Source organism: Callospermophilus lateralis, chromosome 3 (genome assembly GCF_048772815.1).
Source record: "Callospermophilus lateralis isolate mCalLat2 chromosome 3, mCalLat2.hap1, whole genome shotgun sequence".
NCBI classification, from domain to species: Eukaryota; Metazoa; Chordata; class Mammalia; order Rodentia; family Sciuridae; genus Callospermophilus; species Callospermophilus lateralis.
In genome coordinates this window covers 32,407,787-32,426,360 of record NC_135307.1, presented here as the reverse complement: position 1 = coordinate 32,426,360, position 18,574 = coordinate 32,407,787, and the positions used below count along the sequence as shown (strand labels likewise).

General features: G+C 34.1%; 1 protein-coding gene across 6 annotated transcripts in view; it reads left to right on the top strand.

The window, feature by feature from the left end:
* Positions 1-18,574, top strand: part of Pcnx1 (pecanex 1) — a 151,801-nt gene that overhangs the window by 37,168 nt on the left and 96,059 nt on the right. For all 6 annotated transcript variants that reach the window (XM_076849935.2, XM_076849934.2, XM_076849932.2 and 3 more), the window contains 3 exons: positions 2,955-3,000; positions 3,884-3,973; positions 9,773-11,476. In XM_076849935.2, the coding sequence (XP_076706050.1) occupies positions 2,955-3,000; positions 3,884-3,973; positions 9,773-11,476 (1,840 nt within the window). The remainder of the gene's footprint in view (positions 1-2,954; positions 3,001-3,883; positions 3,974-9,772; positions 11,477-18,574) is intronic.

Below are 18,574 nucleotides of genomic sequence, written 5' to 3'. Positions count from 1 at the left end.
AATATTTCAGTTTATGAAAATCATTTGAATAAAGAACTTCACCCTCAAGTATAGGAAGTTACTATTTTTCTTAATTTTTTTCTTTTCATTCTTAGAAAATTTAACAAATGAGGATAAACAAGAAAATTAAAATCATTCATGATATTGTATATAAATAAGAAAACTTTTACAACAAAATGGAGTTCTAATGTGCTTGTTATTTTGAACTCACTTCTCTTTACCGAATGTATCATGAATGTTAATGCCATTGAGTTTTTCCAAAGTGACCCTTTGAGGGATGAATTGCATTTAGATATAGTATTTTATATTCTTGATCACCTGTTGTTTAGTCATGATTCTTTGCTATTTGGGAGTAGCTTAAATAATACAGAAAAGGATGAAGAATAAAATATTACTACCATGGTATCAGCAAATAATAGAATACCAAACTTATACTATCGTAGAGAAATATGAGTTTGTGTTGTCTTCTAAATCTGGAGGTGTTTGACATTTGTGGCATTTGTTCAGCATCTCAGTAATGCTGAGCCTCTGGGTTGGCATTTCCATAGTTCTCTAGGCCTTTTCCCAGGGCTGTAGGATCAGCATAACAGCTTCAGTCAAGACGCTGTTCAAGAATTCTTGGTCCTCTTCTTAGACTTATAAGAATCTCTTCCTGAAGCCCTCCAGCAGACTCCCTGTTTCATTCATTGACCAGAACTAGCTTATGTACCTCCCTCTAGACAGGGACTGGGCCCACTGCTCACAGGTGAAAAGATGCGTGACTGACATCTGATTAAAGTGGGGAGCGTGTTAAAGGAGAAAAAGGGGAACACTTTGAGGTTGTGAGCAAATGACGAAAGCCCATATTCCAAAAGGTCTTGAGGAGTCAGGTGTAGTGGCGCATGCCTGTTCTGTGTAATTCTAGCTGCTGGGGACAGGAGAATAGTGAGTTCAAGGAGAGCCAGGACAATGTAGTGGGATCCTATCTCCAAAAAAAAAAAAAAAAAAGTTTTTAACATTTAAGTTCCTAGAAGGGTGTGCTGAGTTTTTGTTTGCTTTTTTATTTTTTTGGTACCAGAGATTGAACCCACTGAGCCACATCCCTAGCTCTTTTATTTTTTATGTTTACGCTGGTTCTCACTAAGTTGCTTAGGGCCTTGCTAAGTTGCGGAAGCTGCCTTTGAACTTGCTATCTTGCTATCTTCCTGCCTCAGCCTCCTGAGCCACTGGGATTATAGGCTTATGCCACTGTACTTGATTGTTATTTATTTTTGAATTTCTGTCTAGGAAGTTATGTGTTTATAATTCTAGTAGATGATATATGTTATTTCTGTAACTTGTCTAGCTAGTATGGTAAGAATGAAACTTCTTTTGTAGTAAAATAGTTTTTAGACTTTTTCCCTTCTGGCCAATTATAGTACCTTTTATGTTTAATTGAAAGTAGAGGGGCTGGGGTTGTGGCTCAAGCGGTAGCGCGCTTGCCTGGAATGCGTGCGGCCCGGGTTCGATCCTCAGCACCACATACAAACAAAGATGTTGTGCCCGCCGATAACTAAAAAATAAATATTAAAGAAAATTCTCTCTCTCTCTCTCTACCTCTCTCTCTTTTTTTTAAAAAAAAGAAAGAAATTCTAAAATACTAGGAGAGTCAAGCTTAAAAAACAGCTTAGAAATATTATAAAACTTATTTTTTATTGGCTATATACAGAGTTTTTTAGTATTTTCATCTGTATATACCTATTTCTTAAATACTTTCATTTTATTTATTTATTTTCATGTAGTGCTGAGAATTAAACCCAGTGCCTCATACATACAAGGCAAGTGTTCTGCTACTGAGCCACAGTCCGAGCCCCTCTATATGCCTGTTTTTATTTACTTTTTCACTGCCATAGCTTCTGCAGCATAGTATACATCTTGAGCGTACAGCTCAATGTGGTTTTACATCTGTATACACCCGTTCAGTGGCCATCCAGATCAAGAAAATCCTGCCTCTTCAAAAACAGTATTAACCTATGTTTTGACCTAAAGAGTTATAGTTTTTTGTGGTGCTGAGGATTGAACCCAGTACCTCACACATGCACCCCACCACTGAGCCACAATCCCAGCCCTGTGTGATGTTTTGAATTTTATTTTACAATGTTAAATTTGCTTAACAGTTTTCTTCTTTGAATCCCTTTAAAAAAGTTTTTTTTTAAAAAAAAAAGTTGAAAAGAAGAGTTGCTAAGACTTGTTGATGTTGTTGTATTTGGTTTCCTCACTATGTTTGTACAATTTGTGATATTTGTTTATATGATTTTTATGGTAGTATAATAAATAATGGCTGTGAAATTTTAGAGAAATATTACACCATCTTGAAAATAAGCACTCTGAAAGCTCAGCAATCACATTTAAATTTTCTAATTATAGTTGTGCTAAAAATTCACTTATTGTAGATGCATGCTTTAGATTTTTATTCTTTTTAAATGTTATAACCATACTTACTTCTTTTCTGGAACTAAGGAAATTATATATCGATACACTAACAATTGGGCAGTAAGATTTATGTTGCTTTTTGTAGCATATGTTAATGGGTTTTGTCCCTCCAAACTATCCTTGAATTTATTCCATGTAGACTCAGTGCCTGGTTTTGCTTTTGTTTATTATAACACTAGCATGTCATGATACAACATAAAAAATGATAATAACTGTATGATACAAATTGCTTGATATTGGAGGCATTTGGCCTTGGGAATTTCATCAGCCCTGAGCATGCACAGGGATTCAGAATCTTGGCACACCTGTAAGATAACACAGTGTATACAGCAGAAAACAGGTTGTGTGGCTGTGATAGCACATGTCCAGTGTTTTAATATTAATAAAAAGTGACAGCATGTTTAGATGATATAATTTTGTTTGATAATCTTGCAAGTTTGTATTGATAAGGACACACTACTAGCATATTATTTAGTTTTATTTACCTTATATTGTGTTTTCAGATTGGATCTGGTTCCTCTCGTCTTGGAACAGCAGCAACTATTAAAGGTAGACATGATCTAACTTGAACATTGCCTCTGACTTTTTTGTTGGTAATAAAGATAATAGTTCTAAACATTCAAATGTCATTTTTGACCTTAGAGCTAAAGTCATTTATCTCATAATAGATTGCTTGATTTAAATTGTTATCTTTTCATCATCCAAATTTCAACATAGTGACCATTTGAATTATATTGCACAAATTATAAGTTATTGATATGTAAGAAACTTCCTTGGTGATAGAAAATACATACTAAGTGAGGTTCATGGAAAACTAATTTGATGTGAAAAATTTAAATATGAGAATAAATGTTCTACACATCTATTTAAGATAAATTCATATTATTTTTGCCCTACAATGATTTAGTTTACTTATTTTCCCAAGGAAGGAAATTTATTGTGTTTTAAATTGTTGTAACATAATTTGTTCCTACATATAGGTACCAGGGATTGAACCCAGGGGCACTCAACCACTGAGCCACATCCCCAGCCCTTCTTTGTATTTTTATTTAGAGAGATTGTCTTGCCAAATTGCTGAGGGCCTCCTTAAGTTGCTGAGGCTGGCTTTGAACTTTTGATCCTCCTGCCTCAGCCTCTTGAGCCTGTGGGATTACAGGCATGTGCCACCACACCCAGCTAAAATCTATTATTTGAAGAAATAGTTTTACTAGCTAATATTATGAAGCTTTCCATGTAATTTTGTTCTCAGAGTAATTATGTGCTCTGATAATCCATAGTATTTCAGTGCGTCTTCCATTATTGAAATCCATGATGTGTAGAAACTGCTTTAGTTGATAGATGTCTACCACACTCCTGATATTGGTTCTTGGTTTTGACACACTAAAGCCTTTACTTTAATACAGTGTCCTCATGTGTTTTTCTTAACTTTTAGGAGATACAGACACTGCTAAGACGTCTGATGATATCAGTTTAAGTCTGGGCCAGAGCTCTAGTCTTTGTAAGGAAGGAAGTGAAGAACAAGGTAAGAACATTATGCTGCATAGTGACACATGTTGTGGTGACCAGGGTGAATTTGTGGAATGCATCATTTACATTTTACAAGTTTGTAATAATGAAATGTGGTTATTTTTAGGAAACATTAAATAATATGATTTATTGGGATAATAATAATAATACAGCATTACAAGTACTTTTCCCTTACTGAATTCAAGCATACATGTTTTGAAAAATAAATGTGGTAAGAGAAATTTTATAAATGTGTGTCCCAGATGAGATGGGAAGTTAAGAATCCTATACTGTTCTTAAGTTGGTTAGAGCACTGAGCCCAACTAAGTAATAACAGTATGTAAAACTATCATTTTCTATTTCTAAATACCAGCTGCTTCATCTCTTACCTGACTACAGAAACTATAATGTCTTATAAAGAGAAATAAATTGCTATTGAATTTTCTGAGAAACTTTGTCTCCAACATGGTACTTTTCTATAGCAGATTGTGAATAGCAAGTTTGATTATATGTGTTTTTTTTTTCCCTTCTTACTCAATTCAATTGTAAATAAATATTGTGGACTTTATAGAGTTTGTTTTTGACTAAGACATTTTCATGTTTAAGTTTTAATTTTCAAATATGAAAGGACAGATAAATCATCTCCATTTTTAAGTGGAGATTGTCCAAGATTATATAGAAACAAAGAACCAGAATTGAATGAGAAACCTGTCTTCCTGTTTCTATCCTGTTATAACCTATTATTATTATTTTAGTTGTGGTGATGATATTGGGTGGGTAGATAGGCTGAAAGATTTTTTTATTTTTAATCATGAAGCTTGCTTATGAGGTTGCACATAGATCACTGGATTATGACATTTGTCCATTAATTTGATATCTTATTGAAGTCCATTTCTCAAAAGTGTACTTTGTTATTGGTATTTGGAAGTTTATTACTGTCACTCAGCTTTTTTGGAATTACAATAAAGACCTCTAAATATACTGTATGGTATGGAAACCTTTTTTTTCTTTTAGTTTTCTTTGTTTTGTTTTTTTAGTTAAAGATGAATTAGTTGCTTTAAGAGTTGTAGTATCCCTTTCTATAACATATAGCCTTTGGAAGAAGATCTTAACACTAGAAGATAATCTTAGACGGTTGGCACCACTGCTTTTAGGAGTCATATTTCATTATCTTATTTTATATCTGGAAAGTACCCATATACAGGCAAGATTTTTATAGTCTGGCTAGTTGAGGTTGCAGTCCATCCTTGTAACTAGCTACACATGAATATAGATAATGATATCCAACATTCATTGAGTGCATACTTTTGTCCAGGTTAGGCATCACCAAACTTACTCTGAAAGAGCCAGATAGCTTTGTAGGTCATGTGGTCTCTCTTGCTACCCAGTGACCTCAGTTTTGCCATCGTAGAGTGAAAGGAGCCATAAATAATACATAAATGAAGGGCATGGCTGTGCTACACTCAGACTTCTTTTACAAATGTGGCCAGATTTGGTTCCATGGTCCTTAGTTTGTCAACTCAGGGTTTAGGTCATCTTCTAAGCACTTGACATGTATTTACCCAGTTAATATTCATTACGTGCATTTGAAGTTGTTACTACTGTTGTTATCACTTTATAGGTAAGCACGTTATGGCTTAGAAGTTAAAGGAAACTTTTCCAGGGTCACAAAGCTACAAAGTGGCATCCTATAAATGAAATCTAGTTTTGAATTACTCTTAACCACTGCATGATACTACTTTGATTTAATTTTATAACTTTTATTATGTAACATTTTTCCATTTAACAAATATCACTGAGTACTTATGATTTTGCTGGTACTGTTTCAAGTACTGGAAATAAACCAGTGAACAGACAAAAATTTCTACCCTTGTGTGGCTTCCATACTATTAACATGTAGTCATATGTATAAGTCAGTACATATGTTGTAGGCAGAAGATGAGGAGTTGTGGGGGCTTGAGAAGTTATAATTTTAATAGAGTGTTTGAGGGAAGACTCACTAGAGCAAAGACCTGAAGAAGGAATGTTCTTCCAGGGTATCTAGGAGATTAGGGGTTCTTTTATGTAGAGGGAATAACAAGTGCAAAAGGTGTAAAGTAGGAACATCCTGTCAAGTCTGAGAAATAATGTGGCTGGTGCAAAATAAGTGAAGGGCCAAATTGTGTAGTGTCTTGGAAGCCATTTTAAAGATGTTAGTTTTAATTCTGAGATGAGAAACTACTAAAGGATTATGTTACATTTTAACAGAATTACTGTGGCTTCTATGTTGAAAATATGAGAATATATTAAAAGGGGGAAAAGCTGAAGCAGAGAGCTCAGTTAACCAGATTATTGCAGTAGTCCAGAACATAGATCATGGTTTAGCTAGCTTTGAGTTTACATGGATTGGCCTCATGATCCAATTCCTTCTTGGTCATGACTGTGGTTTGGCACCACCTAGTGGCAGTTTTTGTTCTGGATTAATTATTGTTTGTACTCCTGGTTGTCTTGGTGGCTGGCTTGGATTTATAAGGGAGTAACTTTTAGTTGATTAACAATTAATTGATTAATTGGCACACTTTTTGTCAACATAATTCAGGATTATCAGGAGAAATCTAATTATGTGGGGGTGTGTCCTCTTTTTCTTCACTTCTAAGGACTTACTTAGTGTCCCCATCTAGCCTTACCCATATCTTCCCTATCTAAGATCAGATCTTTAGGCCATCCAATATTTGTGGAGAGGTTGAGTAGAAGATAGAGGAACTAGTTACAGGAATTTCTGAATGTTTATTGTGGGGCCGTAAAACCGTATGAGATCTACACAAGGAGGAGTATAGGCAGACAAATTAAAAATTTTAAGGACTGAGTCCTGAGTTGTTCACTTTAAGAAGTCCAGGAGACACAGAAGGAACAACTAATGAAATAGAAGTAAAACTGAGACTTATGTCTCAGCATTTCAAGAATGGATTTATCTGGTTCGCTAAATGTTGCTGATAGGTCAAGGGACATGAGGACTGAGACTTGTCCATTGAATTTATTTATTTTATTTTATTTTATTTTTTTTTTATTGGTTATTCAAAACAATACAAAGATTTCTGAATTTAACATTGTACAGGGTATTGCTAACCTTGAAAGGCATAGTTTTAATGAAGTGGGATTAATCAATTTTAGAATCAGGAGAAGAATCAAAGAAAGTGACTAAAATACTCTTAATGAATTTCTGTAAGGGGGAATAAAGACCTAAATCGATAGTTACAGGGGCTGGGGATGTGGCTCAAGCGGTAGTGTGCTCGCCTGACATGCGTGCGGCCCAGGTTCGATCCTGAGCACCATATACAAAGATGTTGTGTTTGCCGAAAACTAAACAATAAATATTAAAAATAAATAAATAAAATAATTGCCTTAAAAAATAAATAAATTGATAGTTACAGAGGAAGTGGGGATAAAGGAAGGATTTAGAGTTTGTAAGAGAAATAATATTGTATTTGTTGGGGAATGATCTAGAAGAGGGGAGGAAAATATGATTTATGTTAGAAAATATAGTTACATATGAAGAAAATAATTCACATATCTGCCACTGAGAAACTTTGGTTAATATTTTTGTAACTAACATTTTTTTCTTTTTTTATTGTGACATAACTTACATGACATTAAAATCTATCCTTCTATAATGTCCAGTTTACTGGTTTTTAGTATATTTGCAAGGTTGTGCACCATTACCACTATCTTAGTTCCTGAACATTTCATTACCATAAAAAGAAGCCTGCACCCATTATACTGTCCGTTTCCTTGTTCAGCCAGCCTCTAATAGTTAATAGTTGTCTTTCTGTCTCTATGTATTTTTCTGTTCTGAACATTTCATATGAATGGAATTATATAATGCATGGCTTTTTGTGTGTGACTTCTTTCATTTACTGTGTTGTTGTATGTATCAGGACTTACTTAATTCCTTTTTTATGACTAGCTGTGATAGAATCACTTTTTTTAATATTGATTTTTTAGTTGGACATAATACTTTCATTTATTTATTTATATGTGGTGCTGAGGATCGAACTCAGGGCTTCACACGCACTAGATAAGTGCTCAACCACTAAGCCCACAACCCCAGCCCCTAGAATCACTTTTAACAACTTAAATTCCTCTGGACAGAATTAAACCTTTAATTTGTTTAGCCCTATTGAAAAAAAAAATGCGTGTATTAAAGTTTGGCTGTTATGTGAAAAAATTGAAATTTCTACTTCATTAATGTCTTAGAAGGGAGTTAGTGGATAAGTTTTTGTTCTATAAGATTTATATCCTTGATAATTATTTATAAGAGATAAATATCTAGAGTCCCCCCATAATAACATATTATAATTTTTTAAAATATATTTTTAGTTGTAGGTGGACACAATACCTTTATTTTGTTTTTGTTTTTTTAAAATGTGGTGCTGGGGATCAAACCATGTGTTAGGCAAGCACTCTACCATTGAGCTACAGCCCCCAACATATTATAATTTAATACTACAAAATAAATGCTAACTTTTAAAAATTTTGAAATTTAGAGGAATAGTGACAACTTTTTTGGGCAAATGATGAAGAACTTGGGTTTTACTTATCTTGAAACAAAGCATAATAGGGCATTTATAAATTACAATTTATATGGTACATTCTAGAGGCTATTTAAGTTTTTAATTATTTAGATCAGATTTAGATTTAGATGTTTTAAAGGTACAGAAACATTTTTAGTAACTCATTTTATTTTAGTCCTAGGGAGAAATGTCTGCTTTTATCATTGAGATTCTACTGAGAAGAATCTGACTCACTATAGAATTTATTATTGCTCTTGTCTATTCAGTTATGACAAATAAGATAATGCTTCTTTTTATTGAACTAAAAGCAGATTCAGGCACCTTGTCTGTCAAAATATAGAGTAAAAAGATCAGCGTTTGTGCAGATCAGTTGTCAAGCTATAGTCCAAGATAAGTTACAATGTAGGTAGGTTTACTCATATTTTATTTTCATAGTATATATGGTAATTCAAATCACTCATCACTACCCTAAATGATGGATTGAAAGAATGGACTTACATATATATAGGAGAATATGTGTTTTTTTTTCTTTCCACAAGGCATTTTGGGTTGCTGTATGAATGATGAAAGAAAAAGTGCAATATCTTGTCCTATAATTACTGTTATTTTTTAAATCATTATGAACAGTATGATACCTTGCATCATTATGTCATAATTATTGGTAAGGATTGGTAAGCCCTGTAATTTTCTGTTCCCGAATATTCTAGGTTTTTGTTGATTTGTAAAATAATAATATAAGTTTTTCAGAAGGATTTTAGTATTGTGTTAGGTAAAATAATGGTAGCTTCCATTAGTTGTAACAGCACTATGTCAAGCCAAGTATATTCGAAGAACTCAGTATTCCTTGCTTACTAGTACTCAGTGAGGTTGACATCATATTTTATAGATGAAGAAGCATGCTCAAAAAAGTAACTCCAAGTCACCTCATTGATAAGTTAGAGCTTGCATAGAAATCCAGGTCTATTTTAAATAGAATTCATTTTTGCTTCTTATTTTATTATTGGTAGTCTACAGAACCTTTTCTGAGGCTGGTTGGAGAACTTGGATTTGAAAGTTCAGTTCATTCCATTAGTAGAAAGCTTTCTTTGTGTAGCTATGAAGTAGAAATCAGCTCTTTTGAATGACTGGTCAACTGTTATTCACTGAACTGCTTGAGAAATTGTTTATACTTGATTTTTTCTATGGCTTGAATTCTTTCCATTGTTAAACAATGCATAAGCATACATACATCTGTGTTAACATTTCCAAATATGTGTTTGAAACAGATTTGGCAACTGATAGGAAGCTCTTCCGTCTCGTCTCCAATGATTCCTTCATCTCCATTCAGCCTTCTTTGTCCTCTTGTGGACAGGACTTGCCAAGGGACTTCAGTGACAAAGTGAGCCTGCCAAGTCATAGCCACCACCACCACATCGATCAGTCTCTGTCCAGCGCTTGTGACACAGAAGTAGCCTCTCTTGTACCTTTACATTCACACTCTTACAGGAAAGATCACCGGCCGCGAGGTGTACCACGGACTTCCAGCTCTGCTGTGGCCTTTCCTGATACTTCACTGAATGACTTCCCTCTTTATCAGCAAAGACGTGGATTAGATCCAGTAAGTGAGTTAGAATCTTCAAAACCTCATTCTGGATCCAAAGAATCCTTGGTGGAAAATGCTTGTCTACCTGGGGAATTCCAGCTTGCTGGTGATCTGAAAAACAGTAATTCTCAGCCACCCACAAAAAGTGGGAAGAGCAAAGCTCTAAATGCAGACAAAAGCATGGACAGCCTGAGGAGCCTGAGCACACGGAGTAGCGGGTCAACAGAGAGCTATTGTAGCGGCACAGATCGTGATACCAACAGTACTGTCAGCAGCTATAAAAGTGAGCAGACTAGTTCCACTCACATAGAAAGCATCTTGTCAGAGCATGAAGAGTCACCTAAAGTGGGAAAGAAAAGTGCTAAGAAAAAAGAGTGCTGTGCTGACTCAGAGAAGAGTTGCTGTGCCAGTGACAAAAGGACTAACAGTGACAAGACTACCCTGGAAGTGAGTACAAATAGTGGGGCTCCTGAGGCCCACGATTCTCAGGCCTCTGATGAGATGCACAACCAGAGAGGGCTCAGCACCTCTGCATCTGAAGAAGCCAATAAAAACCCCCATGCAAATGAGCTTATTGCACCAGAGGACCCAACCCCTGAGAAACCTGCTGAAAATAAAGAAGAGCAGAATGAGACGCCTGTCACTTTGGTGGATTTAAAAGTTTGTAAAGATACTGGTGGAAAGCAGAAGGAAGGGGATGTACGACCCAAATCCTCTAGCTTAATCCACCGGACAGCCTCTGCCCACAAGTCAGGCAGGAGAAGGACAGGAAAGAAACGAGCCAGCAGTTTTGACTCTAGTCGACACAGGGACTATGTTTCTTTTCGAGGTGTTTCTGGAACCAAACCACATAGTGCTATATTTTGTCATGATGAGGACTCTAGTGATCAAAGTGACTTGAGTAGAGCATCAAGTGTCCATTCTGCTCATCAGTTCAGCAGTGACAGCTCTTCTAGCACTACTTCTCATTCGTGCCAATCTCCTGAGGGCAGATATAGCGCTCTAAAGACCAAACACATTCATAAGGAAAGGGGTACAGAATCTGAACACACACATAGAGCTCATCCTGGTCTTGAAGGAACTGGCAAAAAGAGGGCTACACGACGGACTTCCAGCACAAATAGTGCCAAGACTCGTGCCCGAGTGTTGAGCTTGGACAGTGGCACAGTAGCATGTTTGAATGACTCAAATAGGCTAATGGCACCTGAAAGTATAAAGCCCTTAACCACTTCAAAATCAGATCTTGAGGCCAAAGAGGGAGAGGTGCTGGATGAGCTGTCTTTATTGGGACGGGCTTCCCAGTTAGAAACAGTCACTCGATCTAGGAATAGTTTGCCAAGCCAGGTTGCATTTCCTGAAGGGGACGAGCAAGATGTAGTCAGTGGAGGTAAGTACAGTACAAGAAGAGACATCCCAAGAGTCTTGCAGATTTGGTGCTATTGATGAGAGTAATGCTTAATTAAAATGTGCTTTCTGTTAATATTCCCCTTCCACTGTGCCGTAAAACAAGCTTTTTTAAATGAAGAAGGAAATAATTGTCTTAAAGGTTTTGGAATGTATACCAAAAAACATGTTGGGTTTGTCAATTTGTTCTTAATGGCCTCCACTTTTCTAAGCTAGTTGCCGTCTGTTAATATTTTGCCAGGCATAACAAAAATTACCCCCCTTTCCATGTAAAGCAATAGCAATAATCACATTGGCACAGGAAACCACTTGTCATCTCTTATGTAGTGCATGCCACTGAACTTCCAGAATTAGATCACTCTGCTTATCATATGAGATTTCTCCAAATATTACGTTAGTTTTAGTTATGTATTTTAAAAATTATGGCTCTCTTTTGTCTGTTTAATTTTATTTCATGCTTAATTCAAGTTACCTATAACTTAACTATAACTTTTTCTTTACTAACCTTCAATTTTTAGGTTATAGTGCCATTTTGTATTCATTAATAGATGTATGATGCCCCCAAGACAGTGATGGTGTTTTGGTTAAAATAATAACTCATTTATTTCAGGTTTATAGAGAATTGTACAAAATTGGATAGGTGATTTTTGTATTCTGTCAGTGTGTGTTGGCCTCATTATTTTAGTTGTTTTAAATAGTTGTTTCTATTTAATCCTAAGCAGAATAATTTAATATGTTCTGATTATTAGAAATCTGCTTTTTTAAATAGAAATAGAAGATTTTATGTTATTAGCATCTTAGCTTTTTAAGATTCTGCACTATTCTCTTTATTTTGCTTTATCCTTAGTTTTAGATTTTAGTTTATTGGTGTAATAGTGTTTAGACTCTGTTGAAAGTTAAACTGAGTTGGACTTGTAGCACACCCCTGTAATCCCAGCAGTTTGGGAGGCTGAGGCAAGATGATTGTGAGTTCAAAGCCAATCTCAGCAATTAAGCAAGACCCTAAGCAACTTAATGAGACCTTGGCTCAAAAGAATACATAAAAAGGGCTGGGAATGTGACTCATTGGTTAAGTTCTCCTGGGTTCAGTTCCTGGTACCCGCCCCTCCAAAAAAAATTAAGCTGGATTTTTTGTTGGTACAGATATTCCCAAACATGTGACTGTGCTTTTTATTTAAAAGAATTTTAATTTCATCCAGAGCATTTTACAAGTCCACATTGTGGTAAACATATTTCTTTCTCCCTTTCTCCCTCTCTCCTCCTTTCCTCCTCTCTGTGCTTTCTCCCTTCCTCCCTTTCTCTCTCTCCCCCTCCCTTTCTCTCTCTCCCCTTCTCTCCTCTCTCCCCCTCCCCCATCTCCCTCATTCTCTCTCTTCCCTCCCCCTTCCTGCTTCAGTAAAGTTTCTAACAAAGATTAATTTCTAATGAATTGTAAAGAAATGATCTGTAGTGCCTCAGGAAGAAAATAGTCTATTAAACCTAAATTTGGGGAATGAATTGTGTCTGAAATGTTTTTAACCATTTGGTGACAATATAGTAATTAAGTTTCCTGGAGTCATTGTGTAAGATTTAGATTATAAAATGTAGCTTAAGTTGTTATCAAAAAAAATATGAGTAAACCTGCTTAATTCTTACAGTTGCTATCAAAATAAAATTTGAACATGCTGTAATGCAAAATATTATTATTCTAGGTATCGTTGAAATGTAAATACTGAAAATAAGTGCAAGACCTATAGTAAATCTATGCCTTCATATTTAAACTGTCATTTCCTTTTCATAGGTAATGTGGGTTGTTCTGTTTTTTAGGAATAGTTCCATGGAATGTGTTACTTCTTAATATAGTTCTTTGACTCATATAAGCCCTTATTTTTCAGATTCCAGCTTCTGATTGCTTTGTTTATGTTCTTTTTTAAAGATCTCATTAGTTAATAAGAAGCAAAAAATGAACTAAAAGTTTTTATTCCTACTTTGGTAGAAGAAATGTAATAGTATGTGAACTACTGAAAATCTTTTTTTTTTTTTTTTTTGCCAGAGGAAGACATTCAGGGACTATTTTTGAGCTTCATTGTGTAAGCAAAACAAAATTACTTAAAAGTGTTGGGGTTTTATGTTCAGTTGGTTTTTATCGCAACTAAATATATGGGTTTTTTGGGAGGTTTGTTTACTTGGGCTTCTTGGAAGCTTGGAAGTAGTGGGAGGGGATTTGTTTTTATTCTCATAATTTAAAAATTATATAGAATCTTTTCTACTATCATGTATAACTAAAAAGAACAAAACAAAAAAATTATATAGAATCTCAAACACATGTTAAAGATACTTGTTTACATAAACATTATTTGTTACAAGTCTTGTCTGACAATTTAGGAGAAATGTTTTTGGGCTGTCTAGTTTTTTCTTGCATACTGTACTTCTGAAGCATGTCAACAAAATATGTTACTGCTTAACTCTTAGACTAAAACCACAAATAGATTTTATTTCAGTGAATTTGGAGGTATTGGTGAGTTCTCCGATTATTTTTGTTTTATTTTTAAACTGGGTGGTGTTGGTTGTGAAGGGATAGCATTAGGAAATGCTTTATAAAGTATTAAAGTAAAATATCTAAAATAGGAGTTAATCTAATTTAGTGACATGGAATTATGTGCCTTTGTTAGTATAGGAGTTCCAATGTTGTGAATCATGCAAAGCTATTTACCTTCTTTAACCCTCAGCTTCTTCCTCTTAAAATGAAATGATGAGTGTACTTATTTCATAGGGTAATTGTGAATATTAAGGGCATTCGTGCACTAAAATGCTTAGGCAGTCTGGTACATAGAAAATGTTGCTGCTCTTATTGTTATTAAACAGGCTTGTTTATTACTAAACACATGTATCCTATCGTATTAATTCTGTGGTGTAAATAAAGTAGAGAAAAATAATAACATGTAGAAATAAATTAGAGATGTTCTAATTGTGCCATTGTGTGAAATTTGACAATAATTAAAGTAAAATATTAAAAAATTCAAATAATATTTTTATCTGAATTTCTAATTCTTTATATAATACTAGCAGAAAAAAATTATTTTTAATTGACATCTAATCTAGTGTTATGGATTTTACCTTATTTTGGTAACAATATGTCATATAACTTATCTTTCGATATTTAGTTATGAAAGAAGTGGTTGTTTTAGTAATTTGGTTAAAATCAGATGTTATGAATAATTTTCTGCAGTTACTTAGGAAAAAAGTTTTAAATTCAGACTAAGGGATTTTCTGTTGACCTCTTGTTTTATACTTAATTTCTCTTTTGTAATTATAAATCATATCTAATTTATGACTGATATTTTAAGAACAAAAAAAGTACAATTATATATGCTAGCAAAATGTCCTCTGTTTTCTAGCTTGTACTTTATTTTTATTTATTTATTTATTTATTTTAATTGTCTTTTTTTTTTTAAAGAGAGAGTGAGAGAGACAGAGAGAATTTTTTAATATTTATTTTTTAGTTTTTCGGCGGGCACAACATCCTTGTTTGTATGTGGTGCTGAGGATCGAACCCGGGCTGCACACATGCCAGGCGAGCGCGCTACCGCTTGAGCCACATCCCCAGCCCCTCTAGCTTGTACTTTAATAATGATTTTTTTCTTTTAAAATTTTTATTGGTACCTTATCATTATGCATAATAGTGGAACTCATTGTGAAAAATTTGTACATGTTCCTAACATGATTTCCTATATTTAAATCCCCAGTATCTTTCCTTTCCTCCTCACTCTCTCTGATTCCCTTCTTCTGCCCTACTGTCTGTCCCTTAGCCCCTGATTCCCTTCTCCTACTCTGCTGGTCTCTTTCTAATTAAAGTTTTTTTGGGGGCTATTAAACTTTTTATTTGAGCTAGTAAACTTATTTTCTGCATGATTCAATACTGTTAGCATATTTTTTTCATTATGTATCAGATTGTAAAGAATAGCCAGAGTAGAGAGGTTTGTGGTTTACTTATTACTTTGTACATTTTTCTGGATTTCTTAACATGTATTTCTCTGAGAAAATTATTTTAAATAGAATATTTAGGTCATTTTGTAAGTAATCCTTTAATAACGGTGTTTGAAGCCAAAGATAAAGGTAATATTTTTCCCCCCTCTTCTATACTGGAGATTGAACCCAGGGCCTCACACACTCTAGGCACATGCTCCACCATTGAGCTATGTCCCCAGCCTTTTTTAGTTTATTTTGAGACAGTCTTGCCACGTTGCTGAAGTTGTCCTTGAATGTTTGATCATCCTGTTTCAGCCTTCCAAGTAGCTGGGATTATAGGCTGGTATCATGCAAATGTACCACTGTGCCTGGCTCAAAAATAATCTTTAAAGAGTACTACTATTCAAAGAAAAGTCAAGTCTTCTAAATAAACAAATTTCTGAGAATTTGTGCTACATATGTAAATTATAGGGCTCCCCCCCCCCCTTCAAATATCACTGGGCATTGGAAAGAAAAGACGAAGACCACTGAACAGACAAGAAAATGAAAATTAAAGCTTTTGTACTTTGCTAAGTACATAGGGCTATAAGGACTAATAAACTTGTTTTTCTGATTTCTTGGTTTACATGACATGTTAGAAGAAGCAAGTTAGTAGAAGGGGATGGAGAGAGGCTGAAGTAAGACAGCAGAAAAAATGCATAGCCTACCCTAAAGGAGGAGCTGTAACTATACTGAGCAAAGCCAGACACAACAGAGTAAGATCAGTAAATATAGTGACAAACCATCTTTTATTTTAAGAGTGTTCAAGGACATCATAATATCTGCTTAATATTGTACTATAGTACAGTGCTACAATTTTTTGAGTAGTTGATCTTGATTCATTAAGATTATGTTTATGCTATTCAAAGCTTAGACTAAAAAATCTTAGAAGCATACTCATTAAGTGAAGTGAAATAGTTTGGAAAACAAATCTTCCCTTACAACAGTATCAAGAAAAATGGTATTTTATTGAGAAAGTAAATAAGTGTTCATATATGGAAATAAACATGACAATATTTTTTCTTTCTAGCAGAAGTGAAATTTCTGTTTGAAAGTGAACAATTACATTTTAATATCTCTAATTAATGATTGAATACTCTGACAAGCCATGAAACCCATGCCTCAGTTTCCTTAATTGTAAAGCAGGAATCATAACTCGCCGCCTGTCTCACAGTTAACTGTCAGACTGTAATGGGCTTAGAAGTGTGAGAGCGCTTTGTAAATTGTGCATTCATTATGTAACCTAAATGCTGATCATTTCAGGAAGCTTCCCTTTTCAAATATGTCACTTTAAATATATATTCTCTAGTAATCCACTGTTAGGTGAATCTTCTGAAAAAATAAATAGAAAATTTATTCTAAGAGAAGGTTGATAATTTTTATTCCATTCACAAAGGATTAAAAGGATTAGGAATTACCTATGAAAGTAAGTAATCCTTATGCTGTACTTTTTAGGAATTGTTTTCTGTATGTGTGTAGTAGACTCCAAAGTATTATTTAGTTTCTAGAAAGCATTTTGTCTGCCTAACTGTATGGCTGCTGGTATTGTGGAAAATATTAGTAAGGATATGCAAATTGTCTTTAACTCAAAATACAGCTAATAATATTGTTGTTATTTGCAGTTGTCAAAAAGCAAAGAAGTCTGGGGCTGGGGTTGTGGCTCAGTGGTAGAGTGCTCTCCCAGCATGCATGAGGCACTGGGTTCAATCATCAGCACCACATAAATGTAAAATAATGATATTCTGTCTACCTAAAACTAAAAAAAATAAATATTAAAGAAAAAGCAAAGAAGTCTTTAAAACTGCTTGCACAGATGGAAATTATTTTAATTCGGAATTGATGTTTAGAAGTTGTGCAATAGATTCTGATTGTTCTTTAGCCTCCCAGAAAATGGTATTTCCATATTTCTTTAATAGAACAAAATCTTTTCATGTTGATGTTAGCATTGTTTTTGGCTGACATGGAAAGTAAGAAAGAGGAAATATGTTTAGATAAAATGGATTTCATGGCTAGACTAAAACATTTATTTCAGAATTTTTTGTTTTGTAAAACCATTTGAATGTTTGTTTCTTTTTATGCTGATTTCATTCCTAAGTAATAGTTTACACCTTGATGAATATTTCAGTGTATTCCAGAATGTTTGCAAATGTCTTTTATTTTTCTGAGGTGCATAATATATTTGTTTCATACTTTGGCCATTTTTCTTAAAAATTTAATTTCTCACTAGCAGTTTTTTCTATCTATTTGAGATTCAAGCATACATTTTTTCCCCAGATGTATTCCCTTTTCCCCCCATAATCTACACTTCCCATCAAAAAGAGTTCTCTTGAGTAGTTTCTTCTAAATTTTTAACTTATTAAGAGCATTTGAGCTCTCTCAGGAACCTAGGCATAGCATTACATCTCTATCAGAAAGTAGTTTGTAACCTATGAATCCTTTCAATAATTAGTCAGCTATGCAATTGAAGTGGTTTTAGATAAAGCATCTTTATCTCTACATATTTTTAGTCAGAACCTTCCAGTTTTTGAGATAGAATTTACCTCCTTCTTCACCAGTTTCACTGTTTAATGCATCTGCCTTTAATACTTTTCTATTGCCATTCAAAGAGTAAAGCTATCTTATAGTCTTTTATTTTAATATCCCCATATAAAAATAAATAATTGCACTAAAAGAATTCAGCATGGAACATGTAGAATTTTCTATAATTGATTGGGATAATTGGGAAGTAACACTTGAAGCGGGAAGTGTGGATTATGCAATTAACTTTTGTTGTGATCTTCAGCAAAACTCAAACCTCTGCTGTCATAATATCTGAGGATAGTTGTACCTTGACAATGAATTACTCGTGGGCTTAAACCTTATTGATTGTATCACTTATACTGAAAAAAATTAAAAAAACTGAACTATCTAAAGATCCCTCTTAATAATGATCATAAACTGGTCTTTTATACTGCAATTTTGAAAAATATTTTTTGAAAATAATATATATAACTATGTTCTTTAAAGTATTTGATAAATCTTGAATTTCACGGTTTTTGAATCTCTTGAATGTAATTTTTTCCCCTTTTGTACACTGACATAAAGTTTAGTTGTA